Source organism: Centroberyx gerrardi, chromosome 15, assembly GCF_048128805.1.
Source record: "Centroberyx gerrardi isolate f3 chromosome 15, fCenGer3.hap1.cur.20231027, whole genome shotgun sequence".
Lineage (NCBI taxonomy): Eukaryota > Metazoa > Chordata > Actinopteri > Beryciformes > Berycidae > Centroberyx > Centroberyx gerrardi.
This window is the reverse complement of record NC_136011.1, coordinates 8144994-8170309: the sequence shown is the minus strand read 5'-3', so window position 1 is coordinate 8170309 and position 25316 is coordinate 8144994. Positions and strand designations below refer to the sequence as shown.

Sequence of the window (25316 nt, the reverse complement as noted above, 5' to 3'; positions counted from 1 at the left end):
GTAAACTTTTGTCCAGGAAGATATTCCATTGGAATAAAAGTATAAGAGTGAACAAGTGTTGCATGAGGTTTATTGTCAAATCCAATAATGACAAGACACCATGTCATCACGCCCAACATTTTCCATGGTGGTAACATCGGCCAAATGAATGTTGACTCAATAAGGACAAAAAAATGCACCATAGGGGGGATGTGCTTTTCACACAGACTTCATTGCTTTATTTACATATTCAACTACTGGATAATTTTGTATAAAACTAGAAAATTTGGTCTGCAGCAACATTGTGGGAAATCATTGGCAATAATCCCACAAATACACAGGCTCTGATTTGAATTTAAGGCTTAATAAGTGACATGTACATCTCGCCCCATTAATACTACCAGTTCAACATTCATTATGGCATCTGACAAAAATCCTAATTTGCACCTCAATAAGGTAAAAAGTTAGAAGAGAACAGGAACCATTTAATATATGAAAAACAACTTTATTACAAGCTTTTGCTTTTTTTAGTATAAAAAAAAAAAGGAAAGTGTCAACACATTTGATCCGTCCCACACTGGGTATTTGATCACGGTTCGTTGCCATTGACACACTTCTGCTGCTCCGTCCTGCCCCGCCGCAGCGTCTCGATGTGTTTGGCCCTCATCCAGCCGTCTCTGGACAGAGAAGTCTGTCCCAGGCTCAGAGACAGCAACCTGACCACAGTGTCACAGTCAGCCACAGTGCAGTAGCATTTCAATTGCCTAGCCTATGCAGTTGACACGTAAGCCCAAATATTTGTAATGCCTTTTACCCACTTTATTCTCATTGCATTAGCCCATTATGTTTGTCACCCTATTTTTAAATCATGTCTGACATTTTTATTGTTCTTCATTCTTATTAGCTTTTATTTATTATTGCTGTAGTTGTTTATTTGCGTGTTGATTTTAGCACTTTGCACCTCCTGGCATACAAATTAGGGTTATTATTCTAACTAGATCAAGGACAATAATAACATATAAACGTAATCACAGCCCACCTTGCCACAACAAGCATCCTATGGAAGTCTTCAGCAGATATGCTCTGGGGATCGTCCTTCCTCATATCTACAAAGTCATCCTCAACTGCCTGAGGACACCAGAAAGGGAATAAGCAGTTAAAGTGCAGCGTAATGCACACAGGTGACAAAACAGCCTACAACCACTGTAAAATATAACTTCTTCAATCATCAGGCTATCTGGGTACATGCAGGATAGAGCCAATGATATCACTCGCCTGATGCCTTGTAAGTTATTCATCCTTAATATTTAACAGTCCCGACAAAGAAGACATGACAATTTGGTTTATGTACAATCTGAAGATATGTGGTTTGGATGCAAAATTACGAGTGCAGGGGGTTATTTCAAGGTTCTTGCCCATTTTCTGCCCCACCTTCCCCTTCTACGTCACTACAGCAAGCAGAGTCGAGACGGAAGAAGACTCCTGTGCCTCACCTTCGTGACCTCGTCAGCGATACTGTACTCCAGCGTTCGAGCCACGCTCAGGTAGAGCCGGAACTTGTTCAGCTGTGACGACGACTGCGGATGTGTGTGGATGGCGCTGAGATACTCCTCCATGTTGGGCGGGGCAACCTGAGGCTGCAGGTGCACCTGACAGTCTGACTGTGGGGTCAAAGAGAGACAGAGAGAGAGAGAGATATTCAGTGCCAGGGAAGGTTTTTGTGGAGCAGTAATGCTGTGTGCAGGCCTACTTTGGGACATCCTCAAATTCAAAAAATCATTCAGCCTAGTGAGTGTAGTGGCTGTAAGTGTATGGATAGGTTTGCGCCTCCAGCTGCTTGTCAGCCAATAGCAGTTCAATGCAAACAAGGCCATGCACTTCTGAATTTTCTAATCTACCATGGGAGCTGTTTATTACTCGCTGCCCTTCACTGCAGCCTAATGGATGGCCCAGCCTGACGCCTCTCGCAGGATTGTTCTTGTGGCGCACAGCTGCCGCCATGGCAACCTATGAGACCAACACACAGGAATAGCACACAGCACATTCCTCGGGCTGTTCGCAACGCAGCGAGACCCAGTCTAAAGCCGGCAGCTGGAGGGGTTGCTGCGGCGGACCAATGGCGGCGGAGATGCCAGCATGATGCCGGCTGGAAACAACCCCCAGCGTCTGACACGTGTCGGCCTCACGAGAGGCCGGCGGAAACCTAACCCCTCCCTGGCCAGCCTGGGGGGTGGGGTGTGGTGTGGTGTGGGGGGGGTTGGAGGGTGTTGCGCCCTCCACTTGCGCGCCTCTTCCCCCTTTTGTCCTCACCGGCAGCAGCGAGCGGCCCTCTGACGTGATGAGCACGTTAATATTGCAGGGGAATTCCATCTGGTGGTAGTTAAAGTCATAATCAACCTTCTGCCACGAGATCAGGTTCCCCAGGGCCGTGATGTTCCGCACACCTACGGCACAAAGCACACACACAGCCGTATCCCAACTGTTAACGGAGTCAAATCATGCAAATAAGCAAATGCAAAGGCTGCGGGGAGTATATTAACTGCGCTCTACACGCTACAGAGTTTGTCTTCCAACTCCGTGAGTATCGAGTCTCAGGTCTGATCATTAGCCGATGCCATATGTCTCAGTGTCTTCCCCTAGTGGTTTCCAGAGGCCTCACCTGTTGTGTCCAGCTGTCCCTGCTCCAGCTGGGTCTCGTCCAGGAAGAGGGAGGTGTTCCTGGCCAGCTGCAGGGCTCCGCTCACTAGCCGGTTGGCCACATAGTCCTTCTTAGGCACCAAACGCAGCCGGTTCATGTTCTGGAGGCTCATGCTCAGATGGTACGACTGCAGGGGGTGACATTTTTTTTTTTTTTTTTAACCAAGTATTACATACAGATTTATGAGATGTAATGAGATGATATTCATATACATTTTCATGTAAGTGTCATGCACCTTTGGTTACTCCACCCACATGGAACAAGACACTTTACATCCCTACATGATGCTGCAATCGTATTCAACAAACACATACTCTTAAACTCTTAAAATGTACCACATAGAAGCCACCTTTTCAGAAACGTCTTTCATAATCATCTAACCAAAACAACTAGCAGAGATGGGGTCTCTTGAAGTGATAGATCACTCACACAAGGCACGAGCTGCTGGATGATTTGGTAGAGCCGTTCAGTGTATGAGGCGACGGTGGGACAGCCGCTCAGGTTCAAGGTGAATTTGCCCAGTGGGAGAACATCTCGTCTAGCATACCTAGAAGTGACAAAAGAACCTCATTAAGAAAAAAGATGCCTCTGTTTTGGCATGCAGCCACAAAACAACAGGCAGGAGTGTGGCCGGTGAAGCGCTGCGGATTGGAATTCTGTGACACGTACACGTTGGAAATGAGATGCAGTATGAGGTACTCGGCTGCCAGCGCGTCTCCAAGAAGGACGTGAGTGAGGTAAGTCAGCAGCTCCGTCCTGACAGAAGCCATCTCGCTCAGGGTCGAAGAAAAAACTGAGGAGGAAGGACAAAGAGTTCAAATGAGTCATCGCTATGGCAACTGCGTGCATGTGGAGTCTAACAACTTGCTTAGAGGGCATTCACTGGATTATTCTTCTTCTCGGAAAGCCTGGCAATAATGGCCCCGGTTTTCTGCTTCTCTATAGAGCTGGAGTGTCACATGCTGATCTGACCTTCACAAAGATTCAAAAAGTATTTTGTCCATTTATCTGTAACAGAGTTTTCAAAATAGCTGGGTTCAATGTGGCTACATACACCCATCGGCCCTAGCACATACAAGGCAAGACAAATGGCTAAACGTAATGCCTTTTTTTTTTTAAATAAAAAAAAAATAAAAAGATACAATACTGTGGACATAGTGCAACAGTGTTAACCCGGAAATAGACAATAATTTCCATAACTTATTAAGCGTCTAGTCCTCTGGAAGAAGACACAGACTGTGCGGTCGACAGTGACAACAACAATGCAATATTTTGTAGCGGATTGCAAGTTATTACGTTATTTTTGGCTTGACCTGACAAGCCTGGCTAGGTTGTTCATTGTCTAGCCTCTACGCAGCGTATAATACAGCATGACAAGCCGCACTGCTCTACATGTCCAGAGTTGTAATGACTTTCAGCTCAACTAACATATTTTTCATCATCCTTGCGGAGGTGCTGCTGGCTTCAAACCAGACCAAGTCCCAATCAATCAGAAGAGATGAGTGCTCTTCTGACTGATCAGGACTTGAGAGTTGTCATGGAAACGTCAGCACCCGACTGTGAGGGAACGCATTTCTCAAAAGCAAGGTTGAAATATTCATAATCAATGGCAATTACAGTCATACACAAGGAAACTTTGCCTACTTAATACTGCAATTATCACCACTATAATTAGGTCGAGTGATTGTTAAACCTGGGGAAAAAAAAAACAAAAAAAAAAAACATGGTACCACATGGCATTCAAGCTCTGCGTTCTTACAGGCACTGTTGTCCCCCAAGGCGGCAGAGGGCAGCAGAGGGTTGTTGTGTGGCAGCGGCTTGGCGTAGAGCATGTGGAGGCGAGGGACCAGCGAGGCCGGCGGGCTGTGGACTCTCTGCTCCTCTGCCGTCTCCATGCACTCCGCAGGGTCCAGGAGGGACGAGGAGGCATCTCTGGGTGCGGACAGATACGTAAGAGTGAGCAACAGACGCACAGATCACAACCAGAGGGAAATCAAACTTAAGCCAAACAAAAGCAAAGTGTCTTACTTCTCCTCGGCCAGAGCACTGAGGGCAGGACTGACGGAGAGGATCCCGTACACCTCCAGTGTGTCGTTCAGTTTGAAGCTGTCCCAGTCCTTGTAGACCTGCCAACAGCAAGCAAGTACCATCCGTTTAGCTTCTGTTTTACACCTAAAAATAATCTTTGCTGATGAATCAGTATCACTTTTGAAATCACTTATTAAAAAACCTTTATAGACTTGCTTTTATGTAATCTCATATTGAATGTCATTGACGTCCCTTTTCATGCCCCATTTTACGACCTTCTGGCCGTCCCTCGGCAGATATGCAAATCATCTGGTAAACATCACATCCACAGAGGCCAGATTACAGCTACAGCGAACAAGAGGGGATAAGAGGAGAGGTACCTAAACCCACCAGTAGAGGTTGATAACATACCTTGACTAGGCAAGATGGGCCCTTCTCTCCCGGCAGGGGGAAGTTGAGGTCGAGATGGGAGGCAGATGTGGTCTGGCTGGAAGGAGCTTCCGTCTCCTGCCGCTTGCAGTCGCCGTTGCCATGCAGCTCTGTGGGACTTTGAGGTCCTGCAGAGGGAGGAGGGAGCAGTTGGCATTTTAAGGGAAAAAGCCACATAATTCATGATGTTCACTGCATTCCACGAGTTTGTGTTGAAGTGTTGTAATTTACTTTTTTTACTTTCCCTCAACCTGCCTCATCTACGTCTACTTCAGTTAGTGATTTCCTACATTTCCCAGAAGGCCTTTTGACAGTCCCCAGAGAACGTGCTGGAGCTTGTTGCATTCAGTTGTGGGTTATACATGTAGGTGCAGAGAGCGAAAGTGATAATGGAGTGAGAGTTTTTCCAGTTGAGTAAAAGTGAGTTGCGCCCCTTACTCAAAATGCAATATGTCTTGTGGCTGCACTGCATTCTGGTCAATTGGGGCTACTGACGGTGGCAAAATTGGTGTCTCTGCCTCTTCTACGATGGATTTCTCACTGTATGATTGTTGAACGTCGGTGCAAAATGGCAGCTCTAGAAAGAAGCCCTTGTTCTTTGATTCTGAGGAACTAACACCAAACCTGATGTTTTCTATCAAACTCCATTGTAGCTGCGCTGGAAATATTTCAACGTGGGGTCATAACATCTACTTATCCACAGGAATAAGAAAAATACACCACCAAACAACCAAATGGGCCCAGAAATGCAAGGTACATTGCCAATAGCTGTTTGTTTTAGGGTGGATTTTTTCTTAAAAACACATCATCTTCCCTACCAGGATGAACTATACATTCGAGGAGAGAGGGTTTACATGCATCCAAAATCTCTTCACAAAAGCAGGAGAAAATTAAAAGGTCAACGTAAAAAAGCGAATAATGTCTGCTGACTATTTGCACCCAAGACATGTTTCAAGAAATAAATTGGCAACAAATGTTACATTGCTACCAGTTTATTTAATAAAACATTTTTTTGGCAGCAGCAAAATAGTGAGTAGACATTCCTTCTATTTGATGTTGAGCTATACATTTACTCATCTCCATTTTACAGCTCATACCAGTGTGTGACTCCCTCTGCTTCTGGGGCTGTGTGTCCATATCGTCGTCTTCCTCGTAGCTGCGTTTCTGTCTGCTTGGGACATAAGAGGTGGAAGGAACCACTCTTGCTTGGCTAGAGCCGGCATAGCTGTGTGACAGAATTAAGGAAAACTAGGGACCGATTACCAAGCAATTCATTTGAAAACATTTTCACACGGACAGGCTACAACAAAGAACACATAATAAAATTCATGTTTAACTGTTTCATGTTTGAGGAGCACTTCCATCATGTATGTATGACAATTTGGACAAGCTGAGGATATCTCTTTCACCCAGGGATTTTCTCCAGGGATAGGCACGCAGTAGAAGGTCTGTCTCTCTGCAGTCACAGTGTTTCTGGAATTCAAATCCACCTGAAGATGGAAAGGGCAATAAACAAATGCAAGCAAATGTAGTTATTGCAGTTGAAATGAGGCGTTTATGGATTCCTCTAATGGTTTGAATGAGGCGGACTTACCCCACATTCTGTGACGTCTTTGTACTTCCCGCATCGCAAAACCTAGGGATTGTCAAAGTGACATAAAATGACTGAGGATCAAATGCAGGATCCAAGTGCTGGAAACTCATGGAGGCATGAGCTAGAGGGCTGTATTTATTATGCAAATTACGGCACAGGAACGGATAAGGAAGTGCTTACTTTGGCCTTGGATGACGGATCGACGGTCTCATACACTCCCATGTAGAACTCGGGATCGAACATATCTTGGATTAAACAGCGGAATTTGACCAGGCTGTTGGGCTTCAGGTAGTGCAGAGGGACATCGTTCAAAGATGGAACCTGGACGGATATGAAGATACTCAAAATGAAAACAAAGGATGTAACTGCAAATGAGCGCGCTGACCTGTAGTCTCACAGACAATAATGGGCGATATGCTAAGTAGATCCAGTGCCACATTACCCAGGTATGAGCCTCCTTGTCTTTCAGCTGATCTTTGAAGAACTCCACTGCTTTAGCTTCCCATCCAGAGTTTGGGTCTTTCTGGGAAGAAGCTATATCAAGAAGTACACAATGTTATTTATTATATGTCAAGGTTAAAAGGCAAAAGTAACAGCTGGTCATTATAATAACAGCTAACATTGGCTTTGAGAACAGTATTTAACAAGTTAAAGTTAATCAACACTTATCTGTCAGTTTAGCAGGGTGTTTATAGGTTTCAGTAAGTTAAACTTAAGTGTTTTCAAAACATTTTTAAGATCATTTTAAAGTCAAAAAACAGGAGACCAATTCAGTGTGACTGGGTTGACATGAAGACATTAATCCCAATTAAAGTGAGATATCCACCATTTGAAGAAGAAAAAAAAAAACCTGACACCTGTCCACTATGTAAAAAAAATAAAATAAATGCTACTTGAAATAAATGTAAAGCATGTCACTGGTTACTATTAAAGTTAGGACAAAAAGCTTTTTTGAGGATGGTATCATCTGTGTTTTTTAAACATTGAGGATGAATTTCTAGTAGCCTACCAACATTTTCACAAAATGGGGGGGGCTGTATATTTAAGACCTAAAGGAGCTATATTCAATTGTGTCTAAGACCTTTCAAGGGCTTGAAATACGATAACTCAATTTAAAAGATTTCCCGACCTCTATGGACCTATAGATACTCTGTTATGTCATTTGCAGTTTATGTGTCTTGGCTTCATGTGAGATTGAACACCAGGCAGTTACTGCTGGTTAGCTATGCTATAAAGTGAAAGTAAAGCAGTGTTCGTATTTACAACCCACAGCAACTTATTTTGAAGGACGGGAAAGTGGTGAAAACACACCGGTTACGACTGCATGTGATGAGCATGGTAGTTAGCCACCTAGCTAAGTTAACATTAACGTTAGCTGTCAAGCAAGCAAGTACCGACTTGTGTCTTACCAAACATCCCTTCAACAACGCCCAGAGGGTTGTTGATCCAGTCATGGGTAGAAGGCATCATTAGCCACTAACAAACTTCAAAAGTATAAAAAAATCAAAACAAAAGTATCTGAAAACACAGTTGTGAAGAGAGTTTGTTGACTGCTGCTCTCTACTTTCAGACACGGAACAGCAGAGGAGCTGGTCTGAGGGCGGGAAATTTGCGTCACTAGTCGAACAGAGTAGTTCGCTTGTTTTGTACACCAAGATTAACCGGACAACGGAGTTATCACACTGGCAGGAAGGGCGATTGATTCTTTTACGTATCTCTTAGATGTACTTAAATAAAAGGGGGGGTGATGTTTTTGTTTTGATGTGTGGTCTTTTGTCAATTCAGAAAAAAATGTCTTTACTCAAATTTGAAAAGACAAGGTAAAGTTGCATAGTGCAAGCACCCTTTCACACCTATAGGTGGCAGTACTGGAAGAAATTGTTAGTTTTTTTTCTATGACCAACAAGCGGCTGTCAAATGACCTGCGTCGATTTATCAGATCTACAAACAATCTGTAGCGCTGCCTGACCGCCCATCGTGTCCATGAGTAAGCTTAGATCAGTGAAATATTGTGAATGCGGGGGAAAACCTGTGTCGAGATCCGGGTGTGAAGTGAGCTTAATGCCTGCTTGCTCCGGTACTGGCTACGTGTTATTTAGGGGAAAATGGCTGATAAAAAAAATAATAACGTTCCCAATTCCAGTGCAAATTTACTGTTCAGCGCGGCTCCGGAGTTTAACTTCAATTTGCCTTTCATACCAGTGAGTCAGGCCACTGGTCCAGCGGTGTTGTCGGGAGGTGAGATAAAACGTTAATGCAGGAAATGTCTAAACCTTAGCGTTGACGTTAGCAGCATTACTAGCAGGCTAGCTAGCTAGTTAGCCGGTTCCTAAGCAAAGATAACGAAACCCCCTGTCACTCAACGGCTGTCAGCTGTTGTTTATCGTGTCAGAAGTGCAATACTGTGACTGTCATTGGTTTGTCTGCCATTTTAGCCCCATTGATATTGATGGGGTTTGGTTAGACTGTCCTCCATCTGATGTGTTACTAAATGACAAGGATGTAGCTAGTGAGTTACAGTAACATCATGTTGACTAGGGATGTCAAATAAAGACTTTGTATGAGTTGTTCATAACCGAATGACAGCATTCTGTCTAAATTGACTGACAATGTATATTTTAATTCATTTTCTCAATTTTGATGTTCTTTAGATGATTCCACTGATGTTGGAGAGGAAGACAGCTTTCTAGGTCAGACCTCTGGGAATGTACCAGCCCCCTCTACATTCAACTACTTCTCCAGTCCTGTAACCAGCAGTGACCCATTTGCCTCCATAGGCCATCAGCCATGCCCTCCGCCAGCGCTTTCAGTGGCACCGACAACAACGGGTCCAGTCTCTGTTCCCAGTAGTGTCGGCATGGCCCCGCCGCCTCCTGGCCCACAAGCTAACCCTGCTCTGGCATTTGGCAGTGCAGTTTACCAGAGCCCTATGGGGCGACACACTCCTCCCCCCAGCACGGTGACCCCACCCCCTCCCCACACACCCCAGCAGAGTCATAACCCGTACCGCCACACCCCCATCAGCAGCAGAGCCAGCCCTTATATTCCAGCTCCAGAGGTCCAGCCACCGTCCCACGCACCGCAGCAGAATCCCTACTCTCTCGGCTCTCCGGCACAAACATTCCCACTGTCGGGACCGACATTCACAAAGGTAGATACTGACTAATCAGCCCACTCTGTCACACTGTTGTTGTGTTTGTCAGATGCATCTTAGTGAGTACCTCAGTGGGTATCAATGAAGTGAATATTTTTACATTTATTCTCAGGGCACTATGGCTCTGCCCTTACACTCCTTACTACTGACTATTTTTGATGTTGGTGATGTAGGAATTTAAGGTTATTCTACTGCTGCAGTCATTGCAAGTTCTTCTGGATAAGAACATCAGCGACATGCCTAAAATGTAAATGTAAACTTGAAGAATGAAAGCACAGGATAACGAGTGTATGTCGATGTTCTCTCTCTTCAGCCCCCTCCCACACAGATGCAGGTGCCTCCACCTGCAGCCACCACTGCTGGAGCTTTAGTCCCCGCCAATCCCATGATGCCATACAACTACAATGTCTATGAGCCCGTTCAGCCTCACTGGTTCTTCTGCAAACAAGTGGAATCAAAGAGCGTCTGGCTTCCTTTCAGCATCATCGACTCCATTCAGCTGGAGGAGACGTACAACTCAGGTGAGATGACATACAACGTTTGCTCTTTGGTGGATGCTTTTATCCAAAGAAAGTTGAACCCCTTACTCTGGCATAATGTATTTAAACTGATGTAACCCCTCTAAAATCCTCTTGGCCTTTTTCTTCTTTCAGTTCAACCAGACCCAGAGAATGTGATCGTGCGTACAGATGGAGGGCGCTACGACGTGCAGCTGTACGACCGCATGCGGACTGCAGTGTACTGGGAGGAGGAGCCTACAGAGGTCCGCCGCTGCACCTGGTTCTACAAAGGGGATACGGATAGCCGCTTCATTCCCTACTCCGAGGAGTTTAGTGACAAGCTGGAGGTTTGTCCCACCACCGCCTATGACCAGAACAGTCTCATGTTTTTGGACCCTGTATCAGTCAGAAAACTCCTGAAGTCCAGTTTGAGTAGACTGAGAGGACTTTGTCTTGTTAGTCGTAGGGCAGAGGCATATGGCCAAAATATCATATCACATTATTTTTCTTAATTTTTATGATATAATAGATATTTTTGTGTTTTTACTGATATATTTGTTTTTCTTTTTTATGCTGTGGCTTTCATTCAAAGTTGTCTGTTCCCATGCAAATTCTGCATTAGCTGCAATGTGCAGTTTTTATATTTATTGGATTAAAATGCTGGTAGATCCATACCAGTATACCTCTACCTCTACAGTCTAAATGTGTGAATGATATGCTTGTCTCCCCTCTTCAGGCAGAATATAAGAAAGCTGTGTCTACCAACCAGTGGCACCGCAGGCTGGAGTTCCCATCAGGGGAAACCATTGTCATGCACAATCCAAAGGTAAACCTTTGTCTGATTAAAATGTTAAAGAGGTGATCTTGTGATGCTTTAATCCTGTTGAGTGGACTTTGGCTTTCAGTGAGTGATGAGGCCTTGTTCTCTCTGTCTGTAGGTGATAGTCCAGTTTCAGCCCTCTGCCATGCCGGATGAGTGGGGCACGACTCAGGATGGGCAGACCAGGCCCAGAGTGGTCAAGAGAGGCATTGATGATGACCATGACGAAGTGCCTGATGGTAGTCGAGTTCCTCTTTACCCGCTCCTAGCTAGCTGTAGGCATAATAAGGAAAAAGCCTGTTAAACTCAGTCTGTATTGTGCTATTCTAGATCCCCTTCACACCTGGCATTAACATTTGTCCTAGGTGATCAGACTGTGAAAACACATAAAATCCAGGTGACGCATTGAAGATCTGATCACCCAAACCATCTCCGGAGGTGCTCAGAGACTCATTTGGCCACATTAACAGAAAAGTGTAAATGCAATGTGTCTCCAATCCACATATAGAAACTACATAAACCGAAATGAACTTTAGCGCCTGGATACAACAAGGAAGCGTGCAAATCAACCTGGTGGCAGACAGCTTGGAGAGTAACGTACTTGTGAAAAATGGATTGTCAGAATGCTTGTGGATGGGGAACAAGCGAAACGCGGTATTTACTGTCAGTTGTAGTAGAGGAAGTGACATGCACGACAATCTGTGTTTTGCAAGGGAAAAAGAAATCAGATTTAAATGTGTATTGTGGAGATGCATTTTGGTGTAAATGTAATACAGCTAAATCATATAAAGACATGGGTCCAGATGTGAGACACATGTTAATGCTAGGTGTAAAGGGGGCCATAGTTGGGCTTATAGATCAAAGGGTAAAATACAACGTTTGATGTGTTTGTACCTATTCTAGGCGAGCTCCCTAAAGTGGATCATCTAGTGTTCATGGTGCATGGAATCGGTCCCGTCTGTGACCTGAGATTTCGGAGCATGGTGGAGTGTGGTGAGTACCATCTGGATAGCAAAACCTGCTTTTTGTCTTTCTTTGATAATCAGTTTTGAACATAATAATGGGTACAAAGGGCATTTGATTAATCATTTACTGACATTCACTGGCACTGGCATCATGTCAGTTGCCAGTGTTGGTGTCCTTTCCATGGGGAAATCACTTTCAATGAGCTGTATGAATTTCTCGTTTTCAGTGGACGACTTCCGTAATGTGTCGCTGAAGCTGCTGCAGAGCCACTTTAAGAAATCGCAGGATGAGCACGCCATCAGCCGGGTGGAGTTCCTGCCTGTCCAGTGGCACACAGCTCTACATGGAGACGCCACAGGGGTGGATAGGTGAGGAGAGGCGGGTTCGCACCGGCTGTAGATGTTTGAGAAGACCAAACCAAAGTCATATGGAAAGTCTTTACAGATGTTTCTAATGTTTTTTCCACCACTTTCTTTACTTGTTTTTATTTGTAGGAGGATAAAGAAGATCACCTTGCCCAGCACTGGACGTTTACGTCACTTTACCAATGAGACCTTGTTAGACGTGCTCTTCTACAACAGCCCCACTTACTGCCAGACCATCATGGACACAGTTGCCCTAGAGATTAACAGACTCCACACCCTGTTCATGAAGAGGAACCCAGACTACAAAGGAGCCGCATCAGTGGCGGGACACAGCTTAGGTAATAGGCCAGTTTATTGGTTTCAACACCACTGGATTTAGTTCTGTTCTGATTTTCAAGTAGCTACAGACCTCTGGTAGCGATTCAGATCTGGGTTTATGCCTTTGTACTTGCAGGTTCCCTGATACTTTTTGACCTGCTGTCGAATCAGAAGAACGGTTCTCCTGCATCAGCCATGTCATCCAAGCCCACTGCTAATGGAGGGCCCCCACTAGGCAGCAAACAGGTTATATAGCATCAATTATTATGCTCATCAGTTAAAAATGATCTTATCTAGCAATTAGAAAGTAGCATAATCTTGTCCCCACTGACTGTGATACATACAGATCTTGGTACAGCAATTGATTATAATAGTTTTCATCTCTGTAGAGTACTGATGCACAGCATGGATCACTTCAAGCAATAACTTAAGTTGGAATAGTCTGTAAGACGTTAACCCTGCTTCTCGCATCAGGTGGCGCCCCCTGTCACACAGGGAAATCATGCCGTCGCCCCGCCGGCTGTGGAAGAGGAGCCTAAAGAGGAAGGGGAGGAATTTGAAGATCTTTCTTCTGTGCTGGAACATCTGGGCTTGTCTGAATACAAGAGTACCTTTGATGACGAGAGGATTGACATTGAATCTTTTGTAAGAATAAAAACCACCTTTGCTTGTTATAAAAGGCATGATTGATTTTTTCCAATAGTATTACTTAACTTCAGAAAGGCCAATGGGTTTTGGGGTTTTAGAAAAGGCTGACAAGCTGTAAATTGAAGGGGGCAAATATACTTCAACCCACTATTTCCTTGTCGATTTTAAAAATTTAACAGCACTGGTTTGTACAGAAAGTGGGTTTTGGAAAAGTAATAGAGGGACATTTTGAAAGCAGAGCTATTTCAGTGCTTCAGTTGACGGCAGCTTGGCCTCTCTGGTGTTAACCTTCGTAGGATCTTCCTTGTTAGATAGTGTTACATGGAAGGCTGTTTCATTTTGTCTCTTTCTCATGTTCTTTCAGCTTATGTGCACAATTGAAGACCTTAAAGAGATGGAAATCCCACTGGGGCCCAGGAAAAAGATTGCCAAATTTGTCAAAGACAGAGTGAATAAGCTGGTGAGCCTTCAAAGACCCTTTTCTATTGAATACCTGTGAGGCTCGCAAATGGGTGGTAGTGACTAACTCCTTTCACTTCTTCCATTTAATACATCTTTACTGTACTTACTCAGGCTGCACGTCAAGAGAAGAAAGCAGAAGTCAAGGAGGTCAGTCAGCAGGTGGCGCCCACACCAGCAGCTGAACCCCTTCCTGATCCCACCATCAAGAAGCTTCCTGTGGGCAAAACCATCTCCTCCGTCCACGTCGACTACAATTACTTTGAAGTTGGAACTGGACAGGTAAATGTGATGTATAACAGGATGGCCAATAATGTAGATTTTCCACATAATAATAATAATAATAATACATTTTATTTGTATAGTGCTTTTCTAAATACTCAAAGACGCTTTACATAGTAAACGAGATACACAAAACACATCACAGACAATATCAATGAATAAGGCAGAGAATAAAAAATTCAAATAGGGAGAAGGATAAATATCAGCTGGACTGTTCTGAAGCAGTTTTGCTATTTATCAGTTCATCGAGAAAGATTATAATTTCATGGACAGCTTGAAGTTTTATTTGCTAACAAAAGGAGTTTAATATCACACTTGATTTTGCTCCATAGGTTTCAGTGGTCTACCACACTCTGGACTTTGAGCCGGTGAATTTCTTCGCCTTGGGTTCTCCAATCGGCATGTTCCTGACGGTCCGGGGGCTGGAGAAGATCGAAGAGACTTACCAGCTGCCCACATGCAAGGGATTCTTCAATATTTACCATCCGGTAACTACTAGTAGTTACATTAGTGATGCTCAGATGAGCTACAGATGCTCAAAAAGGATTCACTCATTTGACTTTAAGCACATCTTGGAATTGTTTTTGGTCTGAAATCCACACAAAGTATAATGTCAGATTCTACAAATACCTATGTGAAGGCAATTCATGCAAAGATATTCAGATCTAATTTTTAATACAGTTTCAGGGTAAGTGTTTTTCATATTAGGGTTTGTTACATATTTCATATCTTCAAACAAATTTCAGGAATTTTCCCTTGACCCCTACCCACTCACTCTTAAGTCACTCTGGATGAAAGCCACTTTGCTGAGTCACTGTAGGCGCCACGATCTGATAGCTAGATTCATGATCAGAAATGTTTCTTCTCTCTCAGCTGGACCCTGTCGCATACAGGATTGAGCCCATGATACTGCCAGACTTGGACTTGAAGCCTGTGTTGATCCCACATCACAAAGGGAGGAAGAGGCTGCATCTTGGTATGACGCTCTACATTCAGAGTTTTCTCATACTTTCTCTTGAATTTCTGCTTGTATCACCCCAAATCACTAGACCACCGTACTTAGTATCTACTTTGACAACCTTTTTTGAAAAATATGAGTTAATACCAGATGTTGACACACTTAAGTGTCATCATTAAATCTTAAACTGAGTTGTTGAATGTTCTAACTGCATGTTGTTGTTAGGCCCTTGTGAGCTCTCACCAACACTCCTTATGGGTGGGGTGCTCTAATCGTACGCTTTGATAAAATACAAAGACTCCATTCTTGCATTGAAGTTGCTACAATGCAGTTATAGTATGAATGATCAGAACTATAAACCCTAAGGTCGGGCTAAATTAGTTTAGTGGGCAGTGACTCATTTTCCAGTTGGCTATTTTTAAGATGAAACTGAACAACAGGACATTTTCCCATGTCTTTATACATTTTCAACCCAGGTCTCTGATAATGGTGAAGTGAAAAGTTTCTTCATCTTTCTCTACATAGATGGATAGATCTATGGTGGTCTCATCAAATAAAACAGAATAATTACAAAAAGAATGCCATCTCGCGTCTGACTTGAAAACCTTTAGCAGTTGCATGTTTGAAATGTTTTTCTCACGCTGAGGGATTTAGTAACGGCTTCCTCTGTTCCTGTGCTGCAGAGCTGAAGGAGAGCCTGACCAGGATGGGCTCGGACCTGAAGCAGGGCTTCATCAGCTCCCTGAAGAGCGCCTGGCAGACGCTCAACGAGTTCGCTCGCGCTCACACCTCCTCTGACCAGCTGCAGGCCGAGCTGGCCATGGTGGCCAGCCGCATCAAGGAGGAGGAGGAGAAGCAAGTGGAAGAGGGTGAGTTTCACTTCCCTCTAGGAGAAAAGCATTACTGGTAGAGGTTGAAGAAAACGTTTTAAAGTCAGAAATTAGCTTTTTGAGGATTGTACCGTTATTACTCAAAGCACTTTTTTTTTTCAGGTGGTGTAGAAATTACAGCCTGTCTGGGAATTCAGCTTTCTGTTTGATGCTCTTTAATCCAAAATGGTTTGTGTACAGAGTGTGACTGATAACATCACATTGGTTTGTCACAGAGCACAAGATTTCAGATAGTCCTGAGCCGCAGAGAGAGGAGGAGCCCCAGGTGAAGATAGGGATGCTGAACGGAGGGAAACGCATCGACTACGTCCTGCAGGAGAAGCCCATTGAGAGTTTCAACGAGTACCTGTTTGCCCTCCAGAGTCATCTGTGCTACTGGTACGGAGCTCTTGTTGACTTCACACTCATTCTTTTAACCATTGCACATGAACTTCTCAACCCTATTGTTGAAATTCAATGAATCAGTCCCTCCAGAGATTTGTGATTGCAACATTTTAGGAAAAATTATTACTTCGAAGTAAAAATTGCATGGGTGTGCCAACTGGATCAATCCTCATTTTACTGCCTTTGCACTTTTTCTGGAAATAAACACAGAACTGAAATAATGACAGAAATGTCCGTTACATCTCAAAGTAGCAAAGAATCCTGGAGGGACAAGTACCTTTTCAGAAATAATACATCAACATCAATTCAGTGTTTTGCTTTTCAGACCAATGGCTCAACTTTTTGTGTGACCCATTGGTGAGATGCAGGTAAGGCGTTCATATTAACACCTCTGCTGTTTTGTAGGGAATCTGAAGACACGGCACTGCTTATCCTCAAAGAGATCTACAAGACCATGGGGATCCATCCTGAACAGATAATACATTAATACAATCATCTGAGATGAAAATAAGCCTGCCTGAAACTTCCTCCATTAGGTTTATTTCATGTCAGTTCTCCTGGGTTTTGACAGATGCTTTTTTCTTTTTAATTTTTTTCCTCTTATTTTCTATTCATGTAGTTTACTGTATAAGAATGAATACAATTGTATTATGCCATTTGTCTTAAATTAAGAAAAATAGATCAAGTTGGAAGAATCAAAGAAACTTGACTAGTTTGAATTTACATTTTTTATAGAATAAATAATAGAACTGGTCAAGTTGGCTTGGGGTTTACTGAAATGTATATCATCAAATTAAATATTAACAAGAGAAAATACATAGCAGCAGTGAATGCAACCTTCTGTAAGTTTTATTTCATGGCCAAAATGTGAAAATAAACCATTTCCTTACATAAGGTATTTCTCTTTGAAGTGTTGTGTACTGATCATGAAAGGAAGACATGTAAGATTTCTCCTCCAGGTTGAGAAGAGACTGATTGTAAGACTATCTACAAAAAGCTGTAATATTTGCAAAAACATCGATTAAAAAATAACTACAGTACCGGATGTAATGTCAGCTTAACGTGCTTTCCTTTTCAGAAAAAATAAAGCACTTCTTGCCTGCTCTATTTAAGGTTTTCGACAGCTGTACTCATTACATTATGCCTCTCACTTTCGACAGTCACTCTGCATCCTAACCGGTCAAGTGTAACATCCGTTCTCATCAAGAGCTGGAATAAAATTAACACGTCTACAGCTGTGAACACAGCCTCAAACAACAATTTCAATGGCCTTGCAAGGACTAATGTAATCTCCAACATTTCATATCACTTTAAGCATGTAGGCACATGAGACATAAGTATTAAACTTACAAGTATGAAAAACAAATGATATTAGAAAAGTATTTACATGAGTGGCTGTAACATTCAACCTCAGTCTAGTATTAGGAATCATAGTGCTGTGAGCGATTCTCACTGGGCATGAATGACAAATCTCTTTACAGACAATAATACTGGTCCATACAGACCTAACATCAAAGTGTTGCATGCTTTAAGCAGATCTTTGTTCCTGGCTCTAACAATGTAGTCAACATGCTTCTCTGCTAAACAGATGAGGACTTTGAAGCCGTCATCTGCTAAGCAAAGAAAGACAGTGACTGATTGTCCCTTTCATCACACACTACGCTAACATAAAAAGGTCCCTTTTTTACCATGTTACCAATTTGAATCAATTTATAAATACAACACAAATGAAACAATATGGCTCCATAGAGATCTGGTAATATAGAATATGCTAGAAACTGTAAGAAACATTGTTCGTAAATTGCTTTGATCTCAACTTGCAGACAGTAAGACTGACTTGATAATGAGAGGAGGGCTGGGAATCAGCAGGGACTTGATTTTGGTTCTTGTGGGGTCAATCAAGTCTTGATGCAATGTCATTTCTTTTTTATTTTAATTTGATAAACTGCCAATTCTTATTTTTCCTTTTGTCGACGGTAAACAAACACCTCTACAATCATACTTATTACCCTTTTGCAACAGTTAATGTTATTGCTTATTGAGAACAAAGCTCCTCCAAACATGTTGACAGCTGGTTGTATTTTACCTTGTTTGATACCTTTTTCATACCTTGGGATCCGGGAATCATCTCAGTTGGAATCTATTGGCTGACATTCCTACAGGTCACAGTAATCTGTGCAAGTCTATAGTCGAGGTGGGAGAAGGTGAAAAAAGTTGAAGAAATTGATTGCGAGTCACTTTGAAGAGCTGCGTTTGAAGCAGGTGCATTTGGCTAAATGTTTCCAATCATACTAACTGCATGCTTACTGAATTGATTTCAATACAATGTCAACGTAAATCCAAGAGATATATTATCATGTGTTTCACATGAATCCGTTTTAGTCCGACAGCTTGTGCGAGTGTTCCCGACCTGAACGACTTTCACTCGTTTTTGATACTGCTGTAGAAAGCTCTCATCGATGGAGTTGTAGCGCGTTTTGAAGTTTCACATCAATCAATGTAGGCTAGTTGTTAGTTTTCGTACATTCATCCGTGTCTACAGCTGAGCGGTAATGAAATGTTAAGAGGATCCGTGTAAACAGGTCTTTGCTATAGTGCATTAATGATGTCACCGGGACCTCGCAGTCACGAGGCTGGTCCAGTCTGGAATGTCGGGCCTCTCAGTCCTCTGACTTGCTCTGGGTCTTGAAGGCCTGCTTGCGGAGGTGAGCCTCGATCTCCTCGCGGAACACCAGCATGCCCAGGTGCGAGTGGGACGCCTCGTTCATGGCTTTGGACTGGATGCACATGCGGTACTGCTCCGGCGTCAGCTCGTCCGCGCACTGCTTCTCGTGCCACAGGTGGAAGAGGCCCGACACCGGCGTCCGGGTCACGATCAGGTCGCTCCGAAGGTACTTTCTGTACAAGTGGACGTCTTCCACGCCCCAGCCTTTCACTTCAAGATCGAAACCACCTGGGAGGAAAAAAAGATATTGCATATTGCAGGTGGTTCAGTCAAAGTCAAATGCTTTTTGTAAGTGAGTATGTGAAGCTTTCTGATCACCGCTTACCAATATTTAGGAAGTCTGAGCGATACTGACACGTCATTCCAAAGCCAAAATCTCTCCAGAATCCAGCATCCTTCTTGTGAATCTATTTGAAAAGAAATTTCATAAACAAGTGAAGTGAACACAAGTAGGTATACAGTAAGTACAAGTCTTCCTTCTGGCAATGAGTAAAACCCCTCAAATCAACTGTTCTAACAACTGGTAAAAGATCATAGCAGACTGACATATTACACCATCTCTACACAAACATGGAGCAACTTGGCACTAAATGTGAACTTTCACAGTCCTTACCAGCTGGAGTTCAATGGGTGGAGCCAGCTCCAAATTTCCATAGACTATGGCAGGATTGTACAGACTAAACACCACCGGATAGAAGACTTTCTTGTCTACAAAACACAAAAGCAAGCACATGTCAGTACATTTAGCAACACTCAAAACTGTCAACAAGAGCTCAAAAAGATTATCTGTGTAAAGAACTTGAGCTGCAAACGGATAAAACCCTACTGGGAGCAGAGTGGAGACGACAGGTGTTAAGGAACTCCAGTGTAAAGTGGATGTCAACGTCACAGAAAAACATCAAGACGTCGCCCTTCTTCCAGGCATGAGCTCCGATATCCAGACCCCGACCCCTGGAAAACTCCTCGTCCACCGGGATGAGAGTGTAATTGGAGAAGCTCTCCTCCCTAGGAAACAAAAACAATATGGTTATTTCAATAAAACTAGACACCATGGATTTTAATTCTCTTGACAAATCTCATCAAAAGCAAAAGGAACACACCTTGACATTTTTTCCAAAGAGGACTTCACCTCCTGTAAGCCCTCTTGCCCAAAGTAAACCACAGTCAGATATACTCGTCTGTCCTGCTGTATGCACACCTCCCTAGAAACATTAACAAAGATTATACATTATTCACATAAATTACCGGGAACACATAGCGCCCCAAGGTTGAAACTCACTCAGATAATCTTATTAGACACAATGATGATGTCTATTCAAATATCTATTCAATGCATGTTTGAACAGAAAATACGCTGGTTAGTGTTTGGCTCCAAAGCAAGAGAGGGACAGTCTCTGATGAAACTACTAATATGAGTCACATTCATTCTCACCTGAAGTTGTGTAAGAACTGTGAGAAAGTTTCTACTCTGCCCGCCAGCGGCACAATGATGTTAATGATCATTGCGGACATTTCTACAGACATGCTCCTGACTTTCATCAAGGGGCCGAAAGGGCGGAAGAGCGTGACGTGACGGAAGCTGCTGGAATCCTCTTTGGCGAAGAAGAGCTCGTAAAGCGTACCTTTGTCCCGCTCCGTCCTGTACAGTCCTGCCCACACAAGACAATACAAGAAAGAATACTACATCGGTTAAGACATAACAGTAACAGCTATCATTTAAGCCTTTTTTCATGAGGCAAGACTACATTCCTTAGTCTGTAGCCCATATGTGCTGATCCACATGTACATGCTTTAGGTCTTACCCTCAGTAAAGTGGCCCTCTGTGTAGGTCTGTCTCTGCATCGGCATGTCGTCCTCCACGCCGTCCTCCTCGTCGGGGTTGTTGATGATGTCCAGCGCGGCCTCGATGACCTCCACCAGCTCGTCCCGGCGGTCTTTACGGACAGGCTTCTCCTCCGGGTGCCGCGTCAGCCCCATCTCCAGCTGGTACACCTTGGAGGAGGTGAAACTCTCAAAGGGGACCAGGGCGTACTCGCTGGGCAGCCGCGCCCCCGTGTTGACCTCCGCCTTGTCAATCTGCGAGTGCAGATACTCCAGCAGATCTCCCGGCTCCTGGTCTTTGGTGTCGGCCAGGCCCTGCACCCCGGGGAGCTCCTTCCTGTCCTGCAGCAGCTTCAGCTTCTCGCTCATCTCCTGCAGCTCCTGCTTGAGCTGGGCGATCTGCCGCTTGAGGCTGGCGGCGCGGTTGAGGTGGCGCTCCTCCTGTTCCTGCAGCAGGGCCTGGTAGTACTCCTTCCCGTAGGGCTCTCCCGCTAGGCCGGGCAGGACCAGGCTGACGTCAGCCGGAGGGGTGCACTCCAGCAGGTAGGCAAACAGCAGCAGCACCAGCAGCAGGAAGAGGCCCAGGAACAGCCAGCGGGCCCGGCCCTGCAGCGGCAACCCTCGCCTGGGCATCACGCTCACATACAAGCTACGGCCGGCAAGTCTGCATTCCCTTTTCCCTCTGATCTCCTTCGAGATGCACTTATTCACATTACTTACAATATGTATCAGCACGTCATCTTAGAGATGTGGAAGGTCCTCTACAATTTTTTAATGTCCAAGGACATTTCCGGAGCAAAGAAAATCCACAATGGGGAAGTGTGGTAGTCAAAAGCTTCTGTGTACTTTCATGTCATTTCATTAATTGCAGATGATCTTTGTATCTTGGTTCTTGGCTGTAATGCATCAGTGCATTGAAGCAATGGTCCTCTATAAATCCACGAGGTGTTCACCTAAAGAAGAATAAACAAATCCACAATGAAGCCACAATATCTTTAGCTATAAAGGTTAGACTGCATGGTTAAGAGCAGTTCCTTGAATGTTATCAGGTAGCTGGCTGGGTCCCAGTCTGATACTAGCAGCTACTTGAAAAATATTACAACATCAGTATGTTTTGTTACCATTCAGCCAACGTCAGTAGTCAGGCAATAACCATTTCATTCACAGTCAGTGGGCCAAATGTTTTTTGGCAAACAGAATGTGTAACGTTTGTCTAAGATCCATTGAGATTTTACATTTCATGGCCGCAGAAAACATGAAACAAATCAAGAACAGGGGGAATAACATCAGCTACACCACAACTGTTTTCGCTAGCTCACGGCAGCTAGCTAGCTGCTAATCAACAGCAGAGAGGAACCTGGGGGGCGAGCTCAACCTCCGTCAAGTACACAACATTTTGTAGAATTTTATTTCCGGATAAACAGTTTCCTCTTCAAAATAAAAGCACGGACACGCGAATTAAAAAGGTGCACAACAAAAACATCATATCAGAAGGGGAATCTGATACAAAAACACATAAAATAATCATGGTATCCAGGTGAATTTCCTGACTACATTAGTAACTTGCAGGCTAAAGGGAGACCTCATACAGTAGTACCCATTGAAGTCCCTCAGTTTAATGTTACCTTGCATATCTGCAAATGTAAATACCTAAAGGAACATGACTTAAGACCATTTCTAAATTGTTAGGGTCTACTAGCATAAATATGACCCACCAAGCAGCTCTTGTTAATGTTTATAAAATCTCAAGTTTTGCAACTGGTTCGCTCGTTATTCTGTGTGTTGGAAGTTGGAAAAAAATTAAGCAGGCAGACAGGTAAATGTTGTGATTTTATTAAAATAGGAGCTGCTTGGTGGATAATTTTATACTGAATTTACCAGTGGACCCTAACAACCCAGAAAAAGTAATTTTCTGCAAAGTATGTACATTTGACAATAAGTATAGCAACATTAAACTGCCAGATTTTGGACTTAGAGTTTGGCTTGATGTTCTCTCCCATTCAAAGAGAGAAAGAGAGAGGTCTATAAACAGTGTGATTATACAATGGCTACACCTGTATGTGTACACTGAAACACAAACCCCATACCAAACTACCTGGGATGATTTCTGCTTTGTGAAGCCAGTGGCTTTAAACATGAAGCTTTGTCTTAACTGACTGACTCACAAAGACTGACTCACAAAAACTCCTACTAGCCTACACAGTGAAACGTCTACCGTGACATGATAAATAATGCTTGACAAAACGTAAGTTTATCTTAGCTTTGTCTTCATTTTATCTAGCTGTCCATGAAAGCAACAGAGGACTAGATAAGGCCTAAATGGAGGACACCATTCGATTTCAAATAAGGGTGCACCAATAATTAAAAACACTCACTTGAGAACATTCAGGGATAAACCTCATACCAAAGTACAGGCTGGACTTCTACCTTCGGAGTTAAGTGACACGTGAATACATGAATAGGGACTGAAGTAAATTTCGGTTATCTCACAAGAATTCTAAAAGTTGAAATCTAATCTCACTGAAATTAGATGCTGCTTGGTGGGTTAACTTATGAATATGCCGAATTAACAACAAGACCCTGACGAAAACTCCCAAGTGAGGTATTATGTAGGTTTGCGGATAAGCAAGGCAACATTACATATAGATTTCCCATATGATCCACATGTTTTCTTTGACTGACGTGGCTATGACATTTAATATTTTGTATTGTCCATTATGCTAAAATACAAATTCCCTTATATTTGGCACACTTTCCCACAGAATCTGGACCTCTGACCTGCTTTCAGCGCCTCCTGTCCTTTTGGAAACCTTTAAATCCATTTATCGTTAAGACCTACTGTGAAAGGTCTAAAGCGGATGTCCAAACGGTCCTGCTGCTAGCTTGTCTGTGGTGTTAGCACCTCTGTACGCTTTCGGGTTACTTTTTATCCGTCGGGGAGCATGATAGACATTTATTATAATTTACAAACAATCACTTACCTAAATCACGCCATTGTCTATCCCCTCTTATATTTGCTGATACGTGCTCGTGTGAAACAAACAGCAGCAGGCAGCTAATGTTACCAGATGCCACGGAGCAAAGAAGAAGAGTGGTTCCGCGAGCTACTTCCGGTCAGCAAGTGGCCAATGAGAGCTTTGTTACTGATTGTCGTCATCAACCATGCTGATGCTACGTGTTATTATTATTATATCGTTATTGTTATTTATTTTTATCACAAAAATCAGTTATAAACTAGTATAGTATTTTTTTAATGAATGCAAACATTCTGAAACTTAACCAAAATTCAACATATTTCTATTAGGTATTAATTACTTGATTTTTCGTCCTTTTTTAAATATTACACATTTTTTCTTAATCATATTTTATCTTTTCTCTGTCCTGTCCTTGCATATATGTGAGGTTATTTTATGTTGTTTTAGTAATATTCAGTGACCCTATTTTTTTTTTAACTGTATTTTAGCATTTCATTATTTTTTTATCCTTAAATCCCATATTGCACTTTTCATCTTTCAGCACAGATCTGAAAGTGTAAAAAATATTCTGAATATATGGAGGTCTGTATAAGTTAAAATGTAACAAAGGAATTATGAGCTTAATTAATGCAGGTGTGAAGTGAGCAATGAGCACACAGCATGCTCACAGTGCTCTCACTTCCCACTGCAATATTCCTATAATATTCCTATTCCTAGGGACTTAAACTGTGTCTGTGGTACTCAATAGTAGGTTCTTACTGTACTTTAATCTCCTATGGTATTACTACAGGAATTGGAGGCTGGAGTCTATCCCAGCATGCATTGGGTGGAAGGCATTGAGACACCATGGACAGGTCACCAGTCCATCACAGGCTATTTTAGTCATTATATTTTGTCTTTTTTTTCATTCATTAAATGTTTTGAGTGTATTAGTCAACAAAAAATGAAAATAAAGGAGATTTTGCAATTTCACCAATTTGTTGTCTCATCAAAACCCTACTGAGAATGGTCAAAAAACTGAGAAAGGAACAGGGGAAGGAGGGAGGGGTGAGCGGTGACATTTTTTTTTTTTTATCAGAATCCTAGTACTTGTATATAATCCTAGTGCTGTTTCCAACCTATTTATAACAGCTTTAATGAAAACTAAGGTTAAAATCATGTTAAAACCATATTGTAAACAAAGAGGCATTCAATTTGACACTTATACTGAAACGGTAATGTCTGGCTCCAAAAGTTAATGACATAAAAATGAAAGTTAGCAATTGTTTTCAGTATTAGATCTTTGCTTAAAGCCAAAACAAGAGTGGAGCAGAGGAGAAGAGC

At 43.0% G+C, this 25316-nt stretch overlaps 3 protein-coding genes across 4 annotated transcripts; 1 reads left to right on the top strand and 2 right to left on the bottom strand.

Moving 5' to 3' along the window:
* Nucleotides 1–63: 63 nt before the first annotated feature.
* Nucleotides 64–8295, bottom strand: mcmbp (minichromosome maintenance complex binding protein). Its single transcript, XM_071913219.2, has 16 exons — nucleotides 8138–8295; nucleotides 7171–7262; nucleotides 6909–7049; nucleotides 6729–6770; nucleotides 6535–6624; nucleotides 6232–6361; nucleotides 5117–5262; nucleotides 4706–4803; nucleotides 4437–4609; nucleotides 3347–3470; nucleotides 3107–3224; nucleotides 2639–2804; nucleotides 2290–2423; nucleotides 1473–1640; nucleotides 1019–1107; nucleotides 64–695 (listed from the first exon to the last, which is right to left on the bottom strand). Exons 1-16 carry the CDS (start codon nucleotides 8196–8198, stop codon nucleotides 569–571), a joined length of 1899 nt encoding a protein of 632 aa, XP_071769320.1. The 5' UTR covers nucleotides 8199–8295; the 3' UTR covers nucleotides 64–568.
* sec23ip (SEC23 interacting protein) lies at nucleotides 7097–17366 on the top strand. Of its 2 annotated transcripts, none has more exons than XM_071913218.2 (18): nucleotides 7097–7174; nucleotides 9380–9879; nucleotides 10196–10403; nucleotides 10536–10729; nucleotides 11119–11208; nucleotides 11321–11441; nucleotides 12106–12195; nucleotides 12395–12536; nucleotides 12663–12871; nucleotides 12988–13097; nucleotides 13326–13496; nucleotides 13864–13959; nucleotides 14073–14240; nucleotides 14573–14728; nucleotides 15114–15216; nucleotides 15882–16067; nucleotides 16304–16466; nucleotides 16878–17366. In XM_071913218.2, the coding sequence occupies exons 2-18, from the start codon at nucleotides 9586–9588 to the stop codon at nucleotides 16957–16959; spliced, it is 2583 nt and encodes an 860-aa protein (XP_071769319.1). In that variant the 5' UTR covers nucleotides 7097–7174; nucleotides 9380–9585; the 3' UTR covers nucleotides 16960–17366. The 2 variants fall into 2 exon arrangements, with proteins under 2 accessions (XP_071769319.1, XP_071769318.1); XM_071913217.2 differs by lacking the exon at nucleotides 7097–7174 and adding an exon at nucleotides 8834–8966.
* Nucleotides 17185–24106, bottom strand: csgalnact2 (chondroitin sulfate N-acetylgalactosaminyltransferase 2). The gene is made up of 8 exons (XM_071913216.2): nucleotides 24000–24106; nucleotides 21000–21971; nucleotides 20630–20846; nucleotides 20298–20399; nucleotides 20024–20202; nucleotides 19811–19905; nucleotides 19523–19604; nucleotides 17185–19425 (listed from the first exon to the last, which is right to left on the bottom strand). The coding sequence occupies exons 2-8, from the start codon at nucleotides 21649–21651 to the stop codon at nucleotides 19133–19135; spliced, it is 1620 nt and encodes a 539-aa protein (XP_071769317.1). The 5' UTR covers nucleotides 21652–21971; nucleotides 24000–24106; the 3' UTR covers nucleotides 17185–19132.
* Between the last annotated feature and the right edge of the window lie 1210 nt (nucleotides 24107–25316).